Genomic DNA, 24,760 nt, shown 5'->3' on the forward strand with positions numbered 1-24,760 from the left:
TCTGGACCCTCTCCATGTTGTCCACATCGCTCTTGAAGTGTGGTGTCCAGAACTGGACGCAGTACTCCAGCTGCGGCCTGACCAGTGCCACATAAACTCACTGTATTTACCTGAATCCAAGTTTGAATTTAAAATGACCATCCATTAATTAGATTCTATACATGGAAAATTATAACACATTGAAAATATGGAAACAGTGGACAATAAGCCACTGTGGGGTTACAATTGACAGTAAGCTGGATATGAGCCAGCAGTGTGACCCTATTGTGAAGAAGGCTAAAAGCATACTGAACTGCATTGGTAGGAGCATTGCCAGCAGATTGAGGGAAGTGATTATTCCTCTCTACTTGGCACTGGTGAGGCCACATCTGGAGTACTGGGTCGAGTTTTTAGGCTGGAGAAGAGAAGACACAGGGGGATTTAGTGATAGCCTTTAACTACCTGAAGGGTGGTTCCAAGGAGGATGGAGCTATACTGTTTGTTCTCAGCGGTGGCAGATGACAAGAAGGAACATTGGTCTCAGATTGCAGCAACGGAAGTTTAGGTTAGATGAGAAAAAAATTCTCACTATGAGGCTAGTAAAATACTGGAACAGGTTACCCTAAGAGGTTGTGAAATCTCCATCTATGGAGGTTTTAAGACCCAAATAAGTCATCTTGGCCTGCGGTGGCTCAGTTCCAGTCAGCCCCAAACCTGAGACCAAATCAGGAGCTGAAATACTACCTGCCCTGGGCCAATACCTGAATCCAAGATGAGGCTTTTTTCCCCTTTGCCAATTAGGGGGAAAAATTTTGTCTTGGATTTGAGTAAATATGGTATGTGCATGACAATCACTATTGTGTATACTCACCTGTTATATACAAAAGTAGCTGAAGTACCTGTTCTTTGCCTGGGTTGTTGTTTTCAAAATTGCGGTGTTTGTTTATTGTCAAAGAACTTAGTATGATATATTTAGATGAAAAATATTATTTATTTTTAAAGAACACGGTGAGCAAAAAAAAAGCAAGCAAGGTTCTATATAATAATGACAGTTGAACTGAGTTCACTGTATCCAAAATGGAGTGGTACCAGTTTGTTATTTGAGAAGCGAAGTAATCCCAGTCAATAAAAGCCCCCAAAAGGGTGAAATGAAAAATAACCTGCCTATAATTTACCTTGGATGGTAGTCAGTGATTTTGGAAAGTTTAGAGTAGATAGGACAAGCCATTCCCAAGTTATAAGTGCACAGACAGACGCTTCATTTTATATGTATATATGAGACTAGTGGAAGGACTCTTTCTTTGCCCAGGTCATCATTTTTGTAATTGCGCTGTTTGTTTATTTTCAGAGAACTTATTAATATATTAAGGTAAAAATATTGTTTATTTTTAAAGAACATAGTACAACATATTTAACATTTCTTATTTAATGTGGAGTGACATTTCAAATGACATCCAAATGAATGACCTTTATTGTAGAACTTCTTTGTAAACAATGTTCGCGGTGTTTCCTGTTGGCACCAGTATATACAACCCTCTGCGACTACCAGCTCGGGGCAAGCCACATATAACTGTCCGTGGGAAAACCATCACTCCCTTAGATAGTCACTGGAAGCGCCAAAAAGGAACAAGTGAAAAATAACCTGCTTATAATTTTCTTTGGGTGGTATTCAGTGATTCTGGAAGGTTTAGAGTAGATAGGACCAGCCATTCTTGAGGTATAAATGAACAGACATACATACAGACATTATTTTATAATAATGACAGTTGAACTGAATTCATTGCATCCAGAATGGAGTGGTACTAGTTTGTTATCTGTGAGGCAAAGTAATCCCAGTCATTGAAAGCCTCAAAAAGGGTCAAGTGAAAAATAACCCACCTATAATTTTCCTCGGGTGGTATTCAGTGATTTTGGAAGGTTTAGAGTAGGTAGGACCAGCCATTCTCTAGTTATAAGCGAACATACATACAGACACAGACATGTACTTTATTTAATTTATATATCTATATCTATATATAGATGTATATAGATTAGTCTTGAAGTTAGGTTAGATATTAGGAATATCTTAGTAGGCATGCCTACTGACTTCCAGGAGTAGGAAGTCAAATTCAGAATGAATATGAGTAGGGCAATTTGAGAAGCGAGGATTTTTGAGAGTGATATTTTTTTATGGTGCAGTGTATTCTTCTTGAGGTCTATATATGAATAGAAAGATGCTTTAAATAATGAGGTGAGGAAAAAGGCCATCACCAAAATTATTCATACATACTGTTTAATGGGCACAGTCAATTAAATGCAGGTTCTATCCATTCTAATTTACTCTGAATTTATAAAGATAATCAGCAGTTACTGTACTGTGATCAACAGAAGAGAACTGTTCAAGTAGATTGTTGTCAATATGTAGTGTATCTGGATATTTGAAATTACATTCTCTGTAATTTAGTAACTTACATGGACATAATTTCTTTTGTAAAAATTAACATGCCAAGAAAATCCATCTCACTGTGAAACAACATTTTTTCATATACACACATGTAGCCTTTAAAAGGAAGAATGCTTCAAGTCTTCATTCAATATTTAATGTTTATATTTTATATTCTGCTTGTGATGTTGGGTTATTTAGTCAATTTAATATTTTGGATGGGAGAAAAGTTCAAACATGAAAATTCCATTTGGACTGTCTCAGCTGCATACCAGAAACCTCTAAGGGTATTTAATCATTCAGAGTGAAAAAAAAGGTTTCTTTAATTTTTAAACATGTATTTCATTTTATGTTTTATTTAAATTGTCTCAACATTTGCATAGAACCCCTTGAAGGATTACAATTGGAAACTTGCATCAGTATAAAGAAAATAAATAAGTATGAAGAATACCATATGTCAAAAAACTACAGGAAGATTGGATGCCACCAAGTGTGAATAGAAATGTGACTTGCAAAAAATTATGAATTTATAAACAATGTTCAGTGTTTAAAAAAATCATGGGACTGGGTTTACTATGTAGTATACAATAATGCAGCTCTCCCACAATGTTATGAATATTTTAAAGAAGTAATATGTAGGAGGAGCTCAAAAGTAGCCTTCAGAAGTGTGCTTAACTGCAGTTTACAGACTAGGGAATCACCAGGAGTAAGTTTTTGGAGATTAATGACGTAGCCCTATAAACAACTCAGCTTCTTGCAGAGATGCAAGATTCATTGTTCTTAAAACATCTCAAATGCCTATTGCACATTACAGTTTATTTTAAAAACCTCTAAATTTGAAAAAAAAATTGAAGATTGCTATACTATGAATAAAAACCCCAATGCATATTGTTTGGGCCATTTAAAAAAGAGATCGTCTATCCATTTATTTTTGGGCATTGGCTGGAAAAACTGAGTAATAGCCAGCACACAAAATACTGAAAAACTTTGTGCAAAATAGTTGAAATTGTAAAGTTCTGCATTTGCAAACATTGAAGCTTACCAATAATTTTGCAGATACAAATGTGAAAGGCAGGGAACATGAGGAAGTTAAACTATTAACAAATGAGGAGATGAAATGTATTTTAGGGGTGCACCAACAGAGCTTTTTTTGGGCCAATACCGATAGTTCATTAAACATTGGCCATATTAGCTGATACTGATCCAATTTTGATATGCAGCCCCACAGCTTGAGTAGTGGCATCTGGCCAGTAAGTCTGTAGTGGGAGAAGGGGCATGGGGCAGGGAAAGGGCGTGGGAGGGCAGATCGAGGCCCCTGTGGTGAGGGAGCCAGTGGAGCAGGGGCAGGTGCTGCCCGGGTGTGTGGAGCACAGGGTGGAGCTTTGGCTCATCTGGGGGTCATGGGGATGGGGGGGGGGCAGCGCCTGCTGCTGCATGCCCCCCCAGGAGGGCATGGGGATTGTGTACCTCTGGATCTGCGTGCCAGGTGGGGTGGACTGCCACTGGGGCCAGGGGAGTGCTGGGCTGGGATGTGCTTGCGATGCGCATCAGAGCCACTGTGAATGGGGGGCTACAGCCTCTCCCAACCCTCCCTCCCAGCACGGCCGCTGCCTGCCTAGAGTACAGCCCGGTCCAGCCGCTGCTGGGAAGATCCTATCGCAGCCCCAGCTCGTAGTGACAGCCCACCCTTGCCCCATGTTCAGATCCAGGGGCACATGTCCCCCATGCCCAGGTTGCATGCAGTGGCAGGAGCTGCCCCTACACTTCCAGGATGAGCCATGGCTCTGTCCCATGCCCTGCCCCAGCGCCACTCCCACTCCCTCACCATGGGGGCCTCAATCTGTGCCCCCCCACACCTCTTCCGTGACAGCAAACTTACCAGTTGGACCGGGTGCTCTCCATGCTGCTGGGCTCTGCTCCTGGTCACCTGCATGCTGCACTGAGGCCGCACGCACGCACACACCATTTATCGGCTGCACTATTGACCGCATCAGACCAAAAAAAGCCGATTGCTGATGCTGTCAATTTTCCTCATCCTGGTGCCAATCTGAAACGGGACTGATGTATCGGTGCACCTCTAATATATTTATAAACCAACATCAATAACAAAAGCATTTTATTCAGAAAGTTTTTGCAACTTGAAAGTGTAATTCCACTCTGGAAAATAAATGGAATTTTTCTTATTTTAAATATTTCTAATTTTGTATTTATAGCAGTATTTCACCCAACACATTTTGCTACCACAAAATTTTATTGAAAACCCACTGAAGCCAGTGGAAATACTTTTGCTGATTCTGGTTGGTTTTGAATCCGTGCCTATTCAGGAGCTGTTCTTTTCACCTTTCATAAGTTTTGGGTTTTGTTTAAGTTTGATTTTTCACTTTAGCTGGCTAATAGCCGTTTACATGCTGCGTCTTCTGACTGTAGCAGCAATCTCTCTGCTTGTTGCCCATAATTCTTGCATTGTCCATTCAATGGTATCCTTCAAGAATGGCCAAAATCCCAAAATGTTGTTCTTATCCTAAATGTTGATCTGCTTAGTCTGATGAACTTTAAAGATTTTGCTTCTGCCTAATTCCTACAGCAGTTGCCCAATGTCTTATTTTCAGTTTTGTATACTACTACTTTATGTGATCTATATCCATTAGTGCTTGGATTGTCTTCATATAGCTCTCTCTCAATACTTTCTGACTTGCAATATTACATACTTAGGGAGAGCCATTTTAAAAAATACAGCCACTAGGATAGGATATATCCACAGAATCTGTGTGGTAGCAGTTGGTCTGCCTTAATTTTTAATGGTTTCTGCTATACTTTTGTGAAGGGGTTGTTTAAAATGACTTGTTTCATTGTCTGAGAAAAGTGCCCATATTGTCTTTCTGTAATTGCTGCTGCAGTATTATTTGGATTACAGATCTGTGTATGATTCAGAAGTACTATGTTGTTGATGATGCTCTAGTTACATATTGTACAGGAAGAGCTTCTTATACCAGAAAAATAGAGGACCAAATTTATCCCTGAACTATCTCTGTGCAATTTAGTGGAATTGCACCAAAAATGAGTTAGGCCTACAATGCCAAGCAGTTGCTAAGGCACACTTGTGTTTGCTTGCAGTCTCTTTTCTGGGGCAGAACTCTATCCTAACTGATCAGGAAACTTGTGGCCAGTCAAGAGATTATCAGCCTGGTTTTAGGAAGCAGTGGATTTTAGTGGATTTTACTTACAGTTATAGCTGAAGTCATGAAGGAGGGTGTCTTTCAAAATTCTGCTGTCAAATGTAGAAAGATAGAGAAGTGTTTTTAGCGAGCATATGTGAAAGGCTTCATTTTTTATACCAGGTGTTATAAAAGGATGCAGCATTGCTAATCCAGCTCTAGCCAGATTAATGCCACACAAATAAAATTAACTCTCAGTAGAGGTAGAGAAGGAGGGAGATTTACTTTTCTGGCTCCTTGAACTTTGATAAAGAATTGAACAGTAGACATGGCTATATATTCTGCAGCCTTGATCATTTCCATACAATGTAAATTGAAAAGAGGTTTATACTATTAGACAGTTCTTAACACACACAAGTTCATCATTTACCAAAAAAAGGCTTAATATATGTTGAAAGTCATTTTCACTGTAAAAAAAATTCTGTAAAAGTGTTGGTTATCCCTTCATGTTCATTTAACAGCTTCTTTGATTCTGAAGTAGTCTATCCCTGTTTAGACAAATGTGTCCTTAAATTCTCAATGGTGACAATCAAAACCTTTTTTTAATAGTTTATATTGTATTTCTCTGTGGTAAATTGGTTTTATGAAATAACAGTTACTGGCAAGTAGCATCTGCTTTTCTGAGCTATATGAATCACTGTAGCTGGTGAACAGGATTTTTTTCTCTTCACTTCTACTCCAGCTATGTTAAGAGCACCTCTTCTGTCACAGAGTCTTAGGCAGTTTTCCCACAGGGCTATATAATGGAGTTCATGAAAGTGAAAAAAAATGATTCATACAGTCATTTTATTTACTCATTTAAGACAATAATGTTGCTGATAGTTACCCAGACTGTGGAGAGTTTCATTTCTCTAAAGTGTGCAAGAATTACTTAGGAAAAAAATCATCATTGTAGACTTTATCTTTTGAAAAAAGAAATTGAGGCATAGCAGTATAGTAATTACAGTCTCATTTCCTGTTGTTTGTAGGCTTTTTGCCACTATGAGTTGTAGAAACTTTAGGGCTTGAGATATGGAATAGTATTAGCAGCATCACTTGTAAAATAGAAGCCCTCTTAAAGCTTGTCAATACTGTAATACTCAAAAAGTATTAATTAAGATTTTAAAATGGTATCCAAATGGCATATGTGACCATCTATCACATATCTCTGTATGTGATAGATGAAAACATCTATCACACACCCCTAAAGATGTAAGGTTTCTGGTTTAGAGTTTACCTTTTTCATGGAAAATGCAGGTACTACTAGAGGGGATGGTGGGAGACCGTTCTAAGACTTAAACATTTGGTTCAGTGGAATTTCCAGTGCCAAGAAGAGGGGTCAGACACTAGTTCTATGCCTCTAGTGAGGCCAGTGCTGTTCTCTGGGCTCAGCTGGTCCCAGTCAGAGAATCAGGGCAGTTCATCCCATGAAGCTTCACAAAACAGGTGTCACCCGAAACAAGTTTGGATCAGTGCCCCTGGCAGTGATTACTAGGGCAATCAAGGCAGACAGCTTGCTGAGTCTTTAGGCAACAGGTCCCATTTGCTGCAGTCTTTAAAGTAGGGGTGGGCAAAATATGGCCTGTGGGACAGATCCGACCCGCAGACTGATTGGATCTGGCCTGCAGATGGACACCCATCAGTTGAATGCGTCTAGTCTGCAGTTGCCCCCTGGTGCTCCCCATAGAGTTGAGCCCTGCCCAGGGCAGCCCAGACCTTGCCCCAGCCAGTGTACACAGATTCCTGGCAGGGCTGCTCCTGCTGTGGCTGGAGCTGCCCAGGTACTGCTCAGTTCCCCCTGCCTCCAGTGGCTCCTCCTCCTTCTGCCCCTGCTGTGCCATTTTGGGCAGCAGGTAGCATGGGGAAGGGCAAAGGCTGTGGAGGTATGTGCTAGGCACCACATGCCCTGCCAGGCGGCTACTGCCCTAGCACACAGGGCTCCAGCTCCCAGCCTCCTTCTACCCACTCCACCACCCGCAGATGGCTGCTCATCATGCTGGGTGATTAAAATATGTTATAGTAGATGTTTGATTTTTAGCACATGATTTGTCTTTTATCTATACTTTGTTAAAATGATATCTTATGAAAGATTTTATGTCTGTGGCCCTCAACAGCTCACCAAAACTCATTAGGTGGCCCTTCAGCTGAAATATTTGCCCACCTCTGCTTTACAAGCTAGACTCAGCCTGCAATATTCTGTCTAGGAAAAGATTTAGGCACTTACTCTTGACCCTTGTGCTCTTCCTTGCTTCACTTACCAGATCTCAGGTTTTAACTCTTGGCTTCTGATTCTGGTTCTTACTCTTGGCATATTCTGATGCCAGCTTTATCTCCTGACTCCAGTTCCAACTTCTGGTGTATCCTGACTCCCAGCTCCCTGAGACCCAATCCCTGGACTTCGCCTGTATATCAGGGGACCATCCCAGATTGCCCACACACTGATCCCTAACGATACGTGGCATGCATGCCTACCAGTCCAAAGCCAAGAACAGTCTGTAAACTCTGCCCACCTTGAACAAACTAAGATTTTGTGGGATTTAGCATTTGAGTCCCCTTATAGCAATTGGGTAAGTATCCACCAAAGGAAGCTTGAGTGGAGCCTTATCTTTCCTCACAGCATAAAATATGTTTCTGTATAGTGAGAAGAGTGAACAATTTTTAAGGCTATGGTAAATGAAGGAAGAAGTAATAGTTTTGACCGAGTCCAATTCTGGGCTCCACAATTTAGAAAGGATGTAGAAGAGCCATGTGCATGATCAGAGGGCAAGAGAACAGGCCTTAGGAAGAGAAGCTGAGAGCCATGGGACTCTTCAGCCTGGAGAAGCGTAGGCTTAGGGGGGACTTGGTGGCAGCCTATAAGTACATAAGGGGTATGCATCAAGAACTGGGAGAATGTCTGTTCACAAGGGCACCTCATGGGAAGACGAGGTCCAACAGTTACAAACTCCTGGACGACCATTTTAGGTTGGACATAAGAAAAAACTTCTTTACTGTCTGAGTCCCCAATGCCTGGAATACACTCCCTCCAGAGGTGATGCAAGCACCTGCTCTGGATACCTTCAAGAAACATTTAGATGCCTGTCTTGCTGCAATCCTTTGACCCTAGGTGCCTCCCTGCCCCTTGGGCAGGAGGCTGGACCTGATGATCTTGCGAGGTCCCTTCCAGCTCTAATATGTATGAAATCTATGAATAATTTGAGTCCCTCAGTGAAAAGTCCTGTCTCTAGCTTGCTTATGATTAAAGCAGGATGTTTAATTTTAGGCACTTCCCCTGATAAACAGCCATACATGAAAAAGAATCTAGTCTCCAAGGTGGTTGCATATGAATTTAAAGCTTGTGCTGTTTAATATTGCAGGTTCATTAACCCCATAATCTGATAGATTCTTATGAAATGAAGTATAAAAATGTCGCCATGACTTCTGTTATTTTTTTGTATGAGTTGCATCAGGTACTTGTATGACCAGTGTGATGCACGCTTTAAAATGCCTTCACTGTCCCATAACAGCTCCAGAACATATTTTATCTGTCTGTTTGAGATTTCTTCCACTTCTGTTAATGTATGCCATATTTTATTTGCACCCCACCAGCTTACTTTGTAGTGCCAAGTAATAAAGTATGAAAACAAAATTAAAAAATGAAGTGCCTAAAATTAGGCACCTTGGTTTTAATTTACAACTTACTGAGCATCTACAATGCAACTAATATGAAGCAATGAATTCCTGAGCTTATTGCTCCAGAGTTTATTGCTCCCCAGTAAGCCATTTGAACGTGTGCCCGGGACCGCAGCATTTTGAGATGGCTTAGTGCAGCCCTGGCTGACGGGGGGGTCCTGGGGCTCAGCCTGCCAGCCTGGGGCTATTTCCCCTGCCTCAACATGCTGCACAAGGGTGCTCCAGTGCAGGGCTAGCTGGCAGGCACCCCCTGCATTGAAGCACCCTCGTGCCCCGGCCCCTGGGGCAGCATCTGAATGTGTGCTGCTGCAGAGTAAGGAACTCCAATGCAGGATAGTACTTGTGTTCAGAATGAATTAACCTGCTTCAGAGTTGATTAGTAGGACTGTGTGATATTTTGGCAGACATTTCATTTCTGAGGTGTTTTGGCCAGCTTTGGCGCCCGAAACACCGAAATGAAACGGAAGGCTCTGAAACATCTCTGAAACAAAACGAACCCATCCAAAAAGTTTTGGAAATGTTTTGAATCTGGGCTTGCAGGGAAACAGAAACTAAGAAGAGAGAGGGGAAGGAGTGGGGTGGGGAGGGACTTCTCTGATCTTGACGTCTTGGCATCCTTAGCTGGCCAGTGTCTGTGATCTGTCCCTGAGGTCCCTTCCAATCCCAGTACTCTGGGAGAGGGATGGCAGCCTACTATCATCCTGCATGCAGATCCAGGGGCCTGTGTCCCCTGGGAGGAGCCTGGCACAGCCTCACAGTCCTCCCAGGGGCCACGGGCCCCTGGATCTGTCTGCAGGATGACAGCATGCTGCTGGCTGGGGCCAGCACCTGAGTCTGTTTGGTGCAGCCCATGCTGAGCACAGTCGGGGGAACCATGATAGCCCCCAGGGCTGCCCTGTCTGGCCCGGCGTCCCAGCACTTAAAGCCCCACACTCGCTGGCTGTAGTGGGGGCTCTGGGGCCATGTGGCAGAGCCCCCCTGCAGAGCCCCCACTCTGTGATCTCTCTCCCCCTACCGCCCAGCACCATCCCTGATGGCCCCCCAGCATCCCAGCACGTTAAAAAAAAAAAAAACCCCAAGAACAAAAAAAACCCTGCAGTCACCAGCTTCAGGAGTGAGGATCAGGGCTTCTGGGGGCTTTTGGCATAGCTCTCCCGCACCACATGGGGCAGTGGGGATTGCCCCCCCCACTTGGTACCTGCATAGCAGCTGACCCATGGCATGGGTGCAGTGTGGCTCAGCAGAGTGCTGTCTGGGAGCTGGGGCCATTGGGGCTGAGTGGTGCCGGGCTCTAGCTGACACATGGAGCTGCCCCAGCTCCCAGACAGCACGTGGAGCCCTGCAGTGCCCTGCTGAGCTGCACTGCACTTGCATGGGGCAGCTACCACGTGTGTGGGGGGGAGGGGTGTCAATCTCTGCTGTCTCCCACTGCCCTGCACTGTGTGTGTGGTGGGGAGAGAGGGGAGCTCTGCCTTCCCACTGTTAGAGCCAGTGAGTGCTGGGCTTATTTTTTTTTTTTTTTTTTTAAGTGCTGGGACTAAGCTGAGGCCGGGTGGGGGATGGTGCCATGCAGGGCAGCCATGGGGGCTTCTCCCATGGCTCCCCCTGCCTGGGGAAAGGTGGGCACAGCCAGATGAGCCATGGGAGAACCCATGGGAGCTATGCCTGCCTCTCCCTGGCCAATCTGAATCTCCGAAACAGTGTCGAAAGTCTGAAACAGATTCGGCCAAATTGAAATGGAGCAGTGATCCGAAACACTGAAACGAATCACTGTCCTCTGAAATGGCTGAATCTGAAATTGAAATGAGATGTAGCCATTTTGCACAGCCCTATAAATTAGTTTACCCCAGCGTAACAGGGGCGCATGTGTAGACGTGTGACATTTACTGCACAGCTAATTAGTGTACTCTGCAGTAAGTGTCTTGTGTGGGCATGCCCACTGAGCAGCAACAATTCCAGCTGTTGATTCGGTGTCAGTAGAAGCAGAAGATGCTCAGCACCCTTGTAAAATTGAGCCATTTTTGAGCCTTATCAGGAGTCTTTTGGCTGACTTCAGTGTGCTTTGGTGGTTAGACCAGAATTTCTAACTTCTAGATACTCAAGTTTAAGTCTGTGGCCTTAATAGCTAATGGACTCTGTTCCTGAGAAGGTATTTATCATGTTAAATTCAGTGGGTACATTCTTCTGTGTGAGAACTGCCCCAGTGTTCTGCACAGAGGCTGAGCAGCTGCTCAGGGGGTTAAATGCATTCCCTATGAGCTGTGGAAAGGAAGCTCTTCATTACTTGCTGGGAAGTACTTCATTACTTGCTGCTGCGTGCTAAGTTTAATTGCATGCAGGCTAGGAGAGTTACTCCAGATCGTCATATGCATTAATCCATTTGCCCATATTTTGCACAGCTTACGTGGAGGGACTACAGTTGCTATTCCAGCCCATAGGAGCTGCAGCCGCTTCAAAGCCAGAAGTCCTCCATCAGGACTTGGAAAAAATGGGGTTAATTTTTTGAACTGTTTAACACTCCACTTGCATTGAGGCAATTAAGCTGACTTGCATGGAGATGAAATGGGTTATACTCAAGGCAGGTGCAGGAATCAGCATCTCTCATAACCAGGCCTAGAACTTTTATATCACTATAACATCTTTATGCACAAATAAACTAGACTTGTTGCAGAATGGATTGAGACCTGATTCTGAAGAATAATTGCTTTACAATATATGAGTTGTATCAGGTTATTAATGTAGTAAATGTTTTCAGTAGTATTATATCTATTTTGAAAACTTTTAAATGCTGTGTTCAGGTATGTGAATATGTTCATTTTTTCTAAAGTATGACAACAGTAAATAACCAAATGCAAGAAATCTTTTCAATTCGGGAAATATGCAAGTAAAGAATTGTCCCTTATTTACAGCAAACTGCATACAAAGAATGAGAAGAACACCTCCGCTGGATGAACTGCAGCCCCCACCATATCAGGATGATAGTGGTTCTCCTCACCTCTCCTGTACACCCTCTGAAGTTGGTGATGGTAAATGTGAATTTTCCCACTGTAGCAACAGCCCAAGATGTTCATACAAGTGCCCAAGTGAGGGAAGCACTGGACATGAAATAGAAAGCTTTCATAATAAAGGATATGAAGAGGATGTGCCCAGTGATAGTACAGCTGTACTTAGCCCAGAGGTAAATGATAGTTTAGCTTTCATATATAGTTATCTTAAATTTTGCGCGATAGCTTCTTAATGTAAGATTTTTTTTGAGACTGTCTTGTTTTTGTTGCACATCTTACAAAGTATAAGTATTTGTTGCAAAAATCACCCATAAAGAGAGGAATATATTTTGTGAAATAATATAGTACTATAGTTTTAAGTTTATTTGTGTGCTGATATCTTTAGTATTTCATTTGAAAGCAACCCCTCCTCAGGATGACTTATTTTAAAATTAAGTAAAATATAGAAACCTCATTTTGATATATTATTATTTGAAGGGACTAAATAAAAACAGTTTGTTCTTATTGCAATTTTAATTCTATAGCTTAGCAATAAATCAATTTAAATTACATTTCTTTTAATATCTTTAATATTATGCATGCCCGGGACCACAGCATTTTGAGATGGGCCGGTGCACACCTGGCTTACAAGGGGGCCCTAGGGCTCAGCCTGGCATCTTGGCATATTGTGAACAATCCTGGATTAAAACTATATATATTTTGAGTATACTTCTATCATCAGCAATGTAATAAATTTGGGGTAAAATTTTCCTTTCTCCTTTTTGTAATTTGTAATGATTATTCATTAGAAAATCTGTTTGTTTTTATTATTCAAAATCCCTTATCCTATACTAGTTGGCTATTTATATTTAAAACTTACAGCTGTATTGACGCTGATAAAAAGAAAATTGTCAGCATTGGCAATTGGCTTTTTTTAGCTGATTTGACCAATAATGTTGCTGATAAATGCTGTGGAGGGTGGGGTGGCTCCCGCCACTGCATACACCCCTGGGAGAGGTATGGGAGGCATGTGCCCTCTGGATCTCTGCACAGATTGAGGGTGGGCTACTGCTGCGGGCTGGGGCTGGGGGCAGTGCTGGGATCTTCCCAGTGGGAAGAGCTCAGTATTGGGCTGGGGCTGGGCCAGGGCTGCATTTGGGCCCAGGCACTGTGAGGTGGCTCTACAGGTGGTTTATGGCGAATTTTAGAGTGGCTGCAGTCCACCCCGTAGTCCCGCCTTCCAGTGCTGCTGCTGCCCACTCCGAGTGCAGCCCCAGCCCAACCCTCTTGCTGGGAAGAGCCTGGTGCCACCCCCAGCCCCAAAGTGCAGTGGCAGCCCGCCCTTGACCCGTACATAGATCTGTGGGGCACACATCCTCCATGGCTCCTCTGGGGGTGTGCGTAGCTCTGGGATCTGTAACCCCTAGAGAAGCCTCCCTCCCCCCCGGCTGGGCAGCACCTAGCCATGATCCTGCTCCATACCCATTCCCTCCTTCACTGTAGGGGCCTCTATCTGCTCCCCCCATGCCCTTTTCCTACCCCCTGCCCCTTCCCCGCTAACAAACTTACCAGCCAGATGCTACTCTCCAAGCTGCTGGGCTGCATATTGGCAATTGGATCAGTTTCTGCCAATATGACCTCTTAATAATTGTCCATTGGTATTGGCCCAAAAAATCTTTATTGGTGCACCCCTACTTACAGTCCAAGAGGTTAAGCATCCAGGTTCTAATATCCCTAACTTCTAGCATGCTGCCTTCAAATCAGTGAGTTGAGAGGGGCTAATACCCCTTGATAGGTGCTTTCCAGCTTTTGTAGCATATCACTTCTACAGGAATGAACATCATTCTTTACAAATTGAATGTTTCTATATCTTTTGTAGTTGTCTAGAATGTGCACTCAGCTAACAGTGTCACTTCTTAAAACAGAACATACCAGTTTCTGAGATGGAAAGTTATGGTATTAATTTATATGGACAAGTCACATATTTAGTAATATCATAGTTCAGAAATTAAAGTGTGGTTTTACATGTTTAGAGTAAGTTCTTTTGTTTTATGAACAGTGTAATAATCTGTTCTACTTAAAAAAACAAACAAACAAAAAATCCTTCCATACCAACAGCTTTTTACCAAACTCTTACATTTATTTATCCGTTAATTGTATCTGACCTTGAGTTGAAGTTAATGATGTAGAGTATGAAAACACTTCCAGCCAAACCTACTCTGTATTAGAAGTTCTTTTCAGGTTCTGCCTTTGTTCAAACAGCCCCCTCATTCCCTCAACTTCAAAAAATAAATGAAGTGGCAATAAATACAACTTTGATATCTACTGTGTTTTGAGTTCCAAGTTCTATACCCTTGAAACTACCTTTGGTCTCTTTGAAATTGATGACTGTCCATGATTATGCCTATGTTACCGTATTTACTTGAATATAAGATGTTCCCCCATGATTAGTTTCTATATACGGAAAATGTATAAATTTGTTATAATTTTCCAGTAATAGAATCAAATTATTGGAGGTTTGCCTTGAGTATGTCCCCCTCCAACTTCTACAGCAGGGAAAATAAATCTGGGGGGTCAGATAGCCCCATTGCCCTTTGCCCCCAACTTCTTCTCCTGTAACTCATTCCCATCTGCCCACCCCTACTTTGTCAGACCCTGCTCTTCCTGAGCACATGAAAATGAGGAGCAAATTTGAAAATACTGTCTTTGAAATAAATATGCCTGTAGTAATTTGCACATAAGCAAATTACTATGGGTACCCATAGACTTATGCTGCAAGTTTTAGCACAGCATAAACACACGTACATAAACACCCTTGTAAGCAGCACTCTTGTACCTACTTATATATAGTACAAACTATGCATGATACTAGCATTGCTCAGTATGTATGTATATTCCAGATACGCCGCTCCCCCCTGACCAAACACACAAAGGATCCATGTGCTAATTAGCCCCCCACTCATGACTGGAACTGAGTTTTCTTGTCAAGTCCTGGGATCCTTCAAAATTTTATATGCAGGTGAGGTACAGGGCAATCTAGGCTGGCTGCACCGCATGGAGGGCAGGGCCACATTAATCACATGCGACAGGCTGAGGACAGTAGAGGGATTCTGGGCAAACTGTTTGGGGCCCTGTTTTGTGATGTTTGCCAGACATTTAAGGCTGGTGAAAACATAGGTGCTGACTTTGGTTTTAGTTGGTGGGTGTTTGCAGATGTAAAAAAATTAAATTAAAAAAATCATGTTTTAGTTTAAACTTGGCATGTTTCTGTGTCGAGCCCCGCGCATACCCAGAAGAGTGCCTATCATGGGGTTCAATTCAGTTTGCCTGACGTCTGTAAAGATTGGGCACTTTAGTGGTGCTTTTTTGGGACTTTTATTTAATAGCTGATTGAATCAGTTTTAGCTAAGAGCATCAAAAAGTCCCACTGAAGCACCCAGTTACTGACACTGAAGAGCTGTGTTGAAGTAACACGCTGCTTCTTTCGGTAAAGTGTGTGGGGATTTCTGCAGGGTTGGGGGGCATGATTTAACATCTGCAAGCAGAAATCTAACATGTAAAATCAAAATGACTATGGGTTGTTGGTGCTGAGCATCTGCTATTTTTTTTGGTGGGTGCTTGAGCCCCGGAGCACCCGCAGAGTTGGTGCCTATGGATGAAGAAACAGGAATCATTGGAAATGGGAAAGCAAGGCATAGCTCAGCTGTGGGAGTGAAGAGGAAGTAAAAATGTATGTAGTATAGTAGCTCACCACGACTTGAAAAAGAGTCTGTGCTGAAGGGGGTGAATACAATTACACTTCTTATTCAGATGGGTTACACTAATGTATCTTTGGTAGTCTTGGCCTTTTTACCAAGCATTTTTTCTTGAAGGGAAAGGTGTCAGGGCTGGCTCTGGCCCTTCCAGTATTGGCCTGGTATTGCAGTGCCTTCAGACCCGATGCCAGTTCCCTGCAGAGAGAACGCACGTCCGTTTTTTCAACAGTCACGCACACTCAGAAATAAAAAATGTTCCTATCAGCATGTTTGGCCAATATGGGCAATGTTGACTGCATTTAATCAACTACATATTTTGCTTCCATGACTAAGCACATACTGCTTTTAGCATCAGCTTAATGATAGACAATCATTTAATGAGGTTTCTTTGTATGGAAATGTAAGATGAGAAACTTTTTTCCTCATGCTGCTTGTGGGAGAAAAACCTTATCTTATATTTGAGTATATATGCTATTTTTATGATCACAGATCTACAAAAAGAATGGAAATGACCATAATCTACATAACTTTGGACTTTCTGCTATTTTTTGCAGAAATAAATTGTTCATGCACAAAGGAACATTTTGAGAAATGTGGATTGTCATTGAACCAGATAGTGTTGTTGATAAGGGGTGAGTTTTCAGATGGGTTAGAATGGGTTGAATTTACAGAAACATTAACTGGAATTTCCAGCTGTCCAGCCCACCAGACAATGGGTGGGGAGGGGCCAGAGAAAAGCTCTCCCGCCACCCCCGCATGCAGCCACCACCCGCCCTCCCCTGCTTCATGTTATCTGAAAACCCCTGCCGCCTTATTTCAGATGACCAGAATTTGTACATAAGAGGCAATCCTCTTACCCCAGAGATACCAGATAACAAAGATTTTACTGTATCATGTGATGAAAATGACTATCCAGCTATGAAAAGAGCCAGCCAGCTACGAAGTTAGTTCTTTTAAATGTGTAACAATTCTATAGCTGGTTTCTCTCCAGCTTCAATTTGAACATGTAGCAGGGCCCTGAAAAATCCATGCTTCTCCTAAACAAGGAATTTGACATGTGGCAGTTAGTCACTTTCTGGGCTACTTTACAGTGCATATACTCTTACATTCTGATAAATACAGAGGTCTACATGCAAGGGTTTTCATCTGTCTATTATGCTACATCAGAATAAACTCCTCTGCAGTAGGAGTTCCATAAAGGTGATTTTACTGAGATCCTGTTGTGCTTTTGAATAAGGGATTCATGCACATTATCCCTCGACAACTCTGAAATGAAATTTCTCAAATCATATAGTAAAGAGAAAAGTTTTATCTATTCATGTATGGAAACATTTTTCACATCATAGAAGGGTGGAGGAGGGGGGATTTAGAGAGGACACAAGGCAGTGGATCCTGTTACACTCCATGAAATCTGACATGTTCATCCATAAAAAATAAAGTAAAAAAATACAGCCTTAATTCATGCTCCATGGCTACCATGCATTTGTAACTTAGCACTAAAGTACCAATACAATATAAAAACAGTAAATTCAAATTACTCTTAGCCTTGGGTAGAAGAAATTATTCCATTTTGAAGAAAAGCTTACTGCATAAACATAGCATTAAAATATTTTATTTTAAGTTTAAAGTAACAGTTTGTCCTCCCCATATTATTATATATTAAAATTCCCATTCATACCTGAAGGGAACAGTTGGAGAGAGTAGCTTGGGGACTTTAAAAATGAACATCATAATAATTACTTTAGGAGTATATGGTAGATCCAGCTTTTATATACTTACATTAATAGGCCATATTAGCTCAGTTGTTCACATGTACGTTTTTCATTGAGTATGGACAATTGCTTGTTCTAGTCATGTTCATTTCTCTGTTTTCTCTGACCAACAAATAAGATATCACTACTGTTAATATGTTAAATCTCATTTATTAATACAAGTGGTTGGATTTTTTTGTTTAATTGTGAAAATCTTCCTGTTGGACTCAGATATTAGGATTGTATTTTGCAATTAATTGTTATATATTTTAACTCTGTGGAGCTAGAAAAAACTGTCATCAACAGCACTTTATTTATTTCTAACTTCTGCTTTTCTTCTTCCCTCCTGGGTTTTGTCTACTTTGGCCAACTAGAAGTAACTTGTTTTTTCTTGGCTGTAAGTCAACTGCCTCTGTTTTTTGTTTTGATGTTTAATTATCTTGTTTATGAAAAGAACAGAAAGATCCTAGTCAAATCATGTTCTTAGCAAAAGCCATACATTTCCATGTTAGATGTAATAACAAAATACCAAAAATAAATAAATAAGAAACATTTCTATTTTTCTTTAGGATATGTCAGCTCGAGGATCATCTTCACAGCTTCCTAAACCTTTTGATCCTGAGCCAGTAGCTAAATATGGCACACTGGATGTGACTTTTGACTATGACTCACAAGAACAGAAGCTTCTGGTAACCGTGACAGCTGTCACAGACATTCCAACATATAACAGGACAGGTGGAAACTCATGGCAAGTACACCTAGTTCTTCTACCTATAAAGAAACAGAGAGCAAAAACCAGCATCCAGCGGGGACCATGCCCTGTCTTCACTGAGACATTCAAATTTAATCATGTTGAATCTGAGATGATTGGGAATTATGCAGTTCGTTTTAGACTGTACAGTGTACGTCGTGTGAAAAAAGAGAGGATTGTGGGGGAAAAGATTTTTTACTTAACAAAATTGAATCTTCAAGAGAAGATGTCAGTACCAGTGATCTTGGAACCTTCTTACAGTATTTCTGTGAGTATTAAACAAAGCAGAATTAAGTGTGTGTGTGTGTGTGTGTGTGTGTGTGTGTGTGTGTGTGTGTGTGTGTAATATGTATTTTATATATAGTCCTGAATTTAGTAACAATACTGTCTATATTTATACTCAGTGCATCTACTAGCTTTTTCTCCCTGGTGCACTTATGCAGAATAATAGTTTTCTTACAGATTCAGACATCAAAATAGCTACTGTCACTGCATTTATTTGTCACCTATAAAGGCTGCCCATAGTTTTACATTTTAATCTGTAACTTCCACAGTACAAATGTTCTTTCTATGAGGAGCAGGATAAAATCATTGTAACACCTTGAAATCGGATATATGATTTTTGCAAGACATCCTATTAATCAATACACTTTCATTTTTAAAAAATCTGTATTTTCTGCTGCTTTCCATTTTGATCTGATCCTATTTGTTATACAGTGTGTATGTTGTGCCATAGATAAAGAAAATGGGAAACTTGAAGGGGCCTGAACTCATGTTTTAAAAATATCGAAGTAGGAAGATATGAATGATTAATAGGTTTGGTTCTGTGGCTGAACCAAAGAAAAAAGGAGGAAAATGGTTCTGATCAAACTAAATAGAAATGTATTTCAGTTTTCCACTGTTCTTTGAGTCCTAGAAGCAGGGCAATAACTGTTTAAGTTTGGGGAGCTGCAAGGACCACTTAGAATTTGTAAACCCCACTTCTAGGTAGGCTAAAAATCCAGAACCAATCCTGTCATACCTTGGGGCTAGTCTGTTTTGTTGTTGAACCATATTTTAAAGCATTTGAAGTTACCAAATAAAAAATCGGCATGTACCTGAATAATAAATTATTTTTATTTTTATCAATTCTGTATCAAGTATATATTCTGTGTAGGGGGGTTCAGTGTTGCATCTCTACATGCTAATAGCAAGTATTTGTGGTACACATGAAATTATCATAACTGCTGTGCTACGTAATCTAGAATGTGGAATCTAAATGATCAGTTTTCTTTACTTCCATAAAGAGAGTTTTCTCATAGAAGAGATAGCAGCTGTTGCAATACTTCTTGAATAGCTTTTCTGGTACATATACATTTCATGTCTGCTGTTGAGCAGGCATAATGATCTTTTATCTTCTAGCCCTGTGCCAATCATCTCACTGTGAAGAATTCAGTTTTTAAGTTTCTCACTCCCCAGGACATTCTCCTTTCAGAAATATGCTGATTTCTTAGCTGTGATCTGAATGGTAGGGACTAGACAGCATTGGCAGGTATGTGCATCAAATATTAGTTACAGGTACTGAATGCAGCATCTGGGGTGTCCAGGAAACATTTTAGTTCACTTTGTCTTTTATACCAGGGACAGACATCCATAGGGCCTGAGTCTGAATTGATTCAATCTTTGCAGGTTAATCTAACCTGCCTCGGCTAAATCAGTTTTGTAACTGGACTGACATCCCAGAAATGCAGAAACATGCCTGCAGTGGCTCAGGCTAGAAGCCAGAGGGCATTAGAGGAGCCCTCCTTTTCACAGCATGGAGCTGAGGAGGCTGTAGCCTGGCTCTGGCAGGAGCTCTGATTAGCCCAGCAGGGAATTGATAAGTGTATATCACCCAATTAAAAAAACAACAGAGGAACATTACCAACAACTTATCGATTCTGACTGTTGATTCAGCACCAACCATAGCCAGCATGTGGTCTGGTAGCTAATATACAGACACTTCCTCAGAAAGGCACAGGGGAGGGGGGGAATTCCTGCTTAGCAGGGAGTGGTGTGGGGGAGGGAGGGGACTTGCAGCCAGGGAGCAGAGGGGAGAAGCCAGCCCTGGTGTGGAGCAGAGAACCCTACCCAGCCCAGAGAGCATGCTGGGAGTGCCTGGTTTATCTTAAACCAGCAAGGGGTCTGGGACAGACATTGCATAAACCAGTTTGAATCAAATCAGTTAAAGCCTAATACTGATTCTTCACATGGATCATTTTAGAAGTTGGTGTTTACTCAGCCATTATAAATTTCTCCACACGTCATGTTTAAGGCTTGTTTCATGTTGCTCAGACCTATATGACCATCTAGATAGTGGCTCTACAGAACATGCTGGGGCTGTATTTATCAGCTTATTACTGTATTTACTCAATTCCAAAATGAAGCTTTTCCCCCATATAACATGGGGGTGGAACCCCCTCATCTTGCAATCAAGTATGAGGTGGCAGAGGGGCAGGCAGTTGCTGTGGCTCTTACCTCTGGGCCACCTCTGCTATCCCTTGCTATCTTTCCTCCCCCTTCTGCCCCACCACTTTTGTCCCAGCCCTGCTCTAACCGGGGGTATGGATAAAGCATGCTCCAACTCCAACCTCACTCCTGTGGTGCTTGGGGACATGGCAGCTCTGCCACCAGGTCTGGGGCTCAGATGGAGCTGCTGCTGCTGCTGCTGCTACTACTGAGTTGCACTGGGGCCAAGTACAAACGTGCTTTTTTCCCCAGCCTGGAGTGGGGTCAGAGTCTGCCAGAGCAAGGGTAAGTGGCAGGGGTGGGGAGAGATTTGTGGCGGGGAGTGTAGGCAGAGGCTGCAGAAAGCAGGGAGATGAGTGAAAGTGGGAGCAGGGGGCTGAGGCTGAGTGTGGGGGAGCAGAGGGCAGGGGGGCAGACAGCAGAAGGCAATGCGTGGGAAGTTGAAAGGCAGGGATCAAGCTGCTTACCCCCCTCCCAACACTGCTTGATTCGCCTCCTTGCCATAGGTTTCCCAGTTACTGTGGTAGTGGGGATGAATTTATGATGACCCTCCAAAAATTGGATTCTACACATGGAAAATATAGGGTTGCCTATTTGACTGGTTAAATAACATTCAGTCAAACATTGCTCAAAATTTGTAAAGATATAAATAAATAAATTCCCAGTAGTTCCAAATAATGCACAAAAAAGACACAAATTTTCCCTTAAGAGATATGTTAAAAAACAATAAAAACTCATATTTCTGTCAAGAAAACAACAAAAAAATGTAGTTTTTTAGAAAATTACTACAGTCTTTAACCAGTCAAAAATATGCAGTCAATTGAGTGGTCAAACTGACAATATTTGACCAGTCAGTTGACCAGCTTAGCAACCCTAGGAAAATTTGTAACAGATTTATAAATTTTCCGAGTCTATAATGGGGTCATCTTGGATTCAGGTTGTTGCACAAATAACCAGTTGCTCAAATGATGAGCGAGACCTTATGAGGGAGATAAGGCAAGATGCTGTGTTTATTGATTATAATATTTAACAGAGCGCTCATACACGCACGTGCACACACACGCATGCAGACTTCTGCAGATGCTAAGATATGCCTTTCATTATTTGGATTCACGTCTTTCTTGTGCTTTGACTCTATTTTGCAGGTACATGCTTCTTCTAGAGTTCTTTTCTTTCCCTCAGATCTTACATTCTAACACAGAAATTCTGAGTTAATTTTCTCCATTTCAGACCTCAAGATTTTCAGCCACGTGTTTACTTTTTAAATCCGTGCACTCTGTATCCAGTTTCAGATGCACATTTCTATTCGTATGGTACCTTTTGAGAGAGGTCCTTGTAGCCCTAGCAGGTTAGCCTTTTGTCAGTGCTTTTGACTCATCTAATTCTGACCTTGAGCTGCATGTTTCACTGTACAATTCCTGTCTTTCTGATGTGCTTAATCAGCTAGCAGCAGGGTCCCAGGAGAACTCAGCTTATCTCCACTTCTTACCCTTCTCTGTAGTTTACGTGATAGCTGTAAAAGCCAAAGCAGATCATTTTCAAACAGCAAAACATATGGTGATCCCCAGGCCATGAGATGTAACACAACCTGAACAAATCATATGGGGCATCACTAGCAGACTTAATTAGAATTGGGTGAACTATTCATGGAAAACAGTTTAATTGACAAATATTGTCCCCTTTTCCGTATTGTGAACAGATTTTGAGCATTACAAATTGTTCATTATTACAAGCAATTCAATGAATGCTTTATGCAAACAAATGGTAGTTCATTGATTGTCTGTAAACTGGATTCAGTGCATAGTTGAGATCACTTAGTCATATTTTTGTTCCTTGAATGAATGGTTGTAATGGTAGAAAAGCAGCAAGATTTTTTGCCCTTTTGATTCTTTCCATTGTGTGTGGGAGTAGCTCATAGAGTGAGGAGGGGGCTGGTCAGGAGGATTAAGGACATTTGAGTATATTTTGGCTTTCTTTCTTTCTTTCCTCCCTGCAACAACAGACATCAGCGATTGCACAGATGGTGAGAAAAGGCAGGAAAGGGAAACAAAGCTCTGAGGCTGTGTTCAGGAGGGAAGTAGAATTTTGTCAAAAATTGAAATTCAGAAAAAATTTACCCTCTTTAATTCTCACTAATTAGGGAAGATTTCATCCAAGGTTTGGTCCAAGTCTGCCATTACTTGTCCTTCTGAGATTGGGAGTCAGGACAAACTAGAAAAACTATTAATGAAGGACATCCCTTTCAGTTGTCTTCATCTCTATTCCATAAAATTTGCTTAGTATTCATGTGTCAGTCTACCCAGAATCAGGTTCTTTGCCTGTTATACTGTGAAGAGAATGCATTGGACAAATAATTCTTAAAGTTTGGAGACTCGAGCACCCCCTCTATAACTTTTCTGAATTTAGTGGCACCCCATTTTGGAAACTAATTTATTTCTCACTCTGTGGCACCCTTGAAAAGATCTCACTGGGTGGCAGGGTGGACAGTGGTGGTGCACAGTATTCGACACTGGCAGGGGTTGTTTAATGGGCAGATTGGGGAACTTGGGTTTGGGTCATTAGAACCCTGAAGGAGGTGGGATGTGGATGATAGGGAAGGTGCAGAAGCTGGTACCAGGTGAGGATGGCAGGGGCATCAGCTCATTCCAGCTTCTATTCCCTCTCTGCTCCCACCACTGCAGTTGTTCCTCTGGGAAATTGCATGCCAGTAACTGGGGTCACTTGCCCCTGCAGCCCCTCTCACCACCTCCATGGGAGAACAACAGATGTGCCATACTGGGTCTCATTCTAGCCATTATGAAAATTTTATTTTAAATTTTATTTAAAAATTGAATTTTTGAATTTGAATTTTATTTTAACCCAATTGCTTAGTAAAAATCAAAAGAATTCCACATGTAATGTGAATATTATTAATACAGAATGTCGTTGACAAAAGGCTCTTTCTTTGGAATTTACAAGTAGAAAGCAGGGCAACATTTAGAGTGTTAAAAATTACTAAAGAAAAAAGTTTCACGAACTGAAGTTACAGAAAGGTAATAACAGTAAAATATTTGGTATCTTAATTGTGCTTTAAACTGATTTAGGCTTCGACTCGGCAAAAGTTGAATTTAAATGTTAAAGTTAAACACTTAACTTTATTTCCATGGCTAGTAAGTTTAGTTAGGCCAGTTGTTCTCAATCTTTTTTGACGCAAGGTGCACCCCTCAGAAAATTCCATCCATCCCTTAGTTTTCATTCATTTTTTGACTACTGACATATAACAGCACTTTTTTCTGCTGCAAAGAATTCAAGAAAATAACAGGGCAGGATGCTTTTAACATTGTAGGTTCCTATTTGAAATCTCTTGGTTTATCATATGAATCATATTTGCACACTTAACAGTGCTAAAATTCCTTGGCACACTTAAAAGGTTCTCAGGACACTCCAGGGTGCCACATCACCCTGGTTGAGAATAACTGAGTTAGGCCTTCAGGAAAGCAGTAAGCATCTGTTTGCACAACTTCCTGAACAAGAATGCTTTCCTGAGTTGGAAACTTCTGTGCATAAATTTATATAATGCTTAAGTATTTGCAGATTAAATGTCTAAATCAGCTGGAATCACAAAAGGAACAGCATATACTCTACTAGTTTTATCATACTGCAGTTTCATAAATGGAAGTTTTTTTGTACTTTATCTACATTGAAATTGCCAGGACTACTCTGGTTCTTAAAGTTAAGCATGTTCTTAAATGTTTACAGGATCAGTGCCTTCATTTGCATCTTATC

The 24,760-nt window shown here is 41.5% G+C and overlaps 1 protein-coding gene and 1 long non-coding RNA gene across 5 annotated transcripts in view; one reads left to right on the forward strand and one right to left on the reverse strand.

Annotated features, from left to right (window-relative positions):
- SYT14 (synaptotagmin 14) overlaps positions 1 to 24,760 on the forward strand; it is a 147,874-nt gene that overhangs the window by 101,904 nt on the left and 21,210 nt on the right. For all 4 annotated transcript variants that reach the window (XM_019549433.1, XM_019549431.1, XM_019549429.1 and 1 more), the window contains 2 exons: positions 12,177 to 12,445; positions 18,327 to 18,776. In XM_019549433.1, coding sequence (XP_019404978.1) covers positions 12,177 to 12,445; positions 18,327 to 18,776 — 719 coding nt within the window. The remainder of the gene's footprint in view (positions 1 to 12,176; positions 12,446 to 18,326; positions 18,777 to 24,760) is intronic.
- On the reverse strand, positions 1,027 to 5,746 carry LOC109319690. The gene is made up of 3 exons (XR_002103592.1): positions 5,737 to 5,746; positions 1,461 to 1,462; positions 1,027 to 1,154 (listed from the first exon to the last, which is right to left on the reverse strand). It is a non-coding gene; the product is annotated as an uncharacterized LOC109319690 (long non-coding RNA).

The sequence above is a fragment of the Crocodylus porosus genome, unplaced genomic scaffold, assembly GCF_001723895.1.
Source record: "Crocodylus porosus isolate Cpor-Errol unplaced genomic scaffold, CroPor_comp1, whole genome shotgun sequence".
NCBI classification, from domain to species: Eukaryota; Metazoa; Chordata; order Crocodylia; family Crocodylidae; genus Crocodylus; species Crocodylus porosus.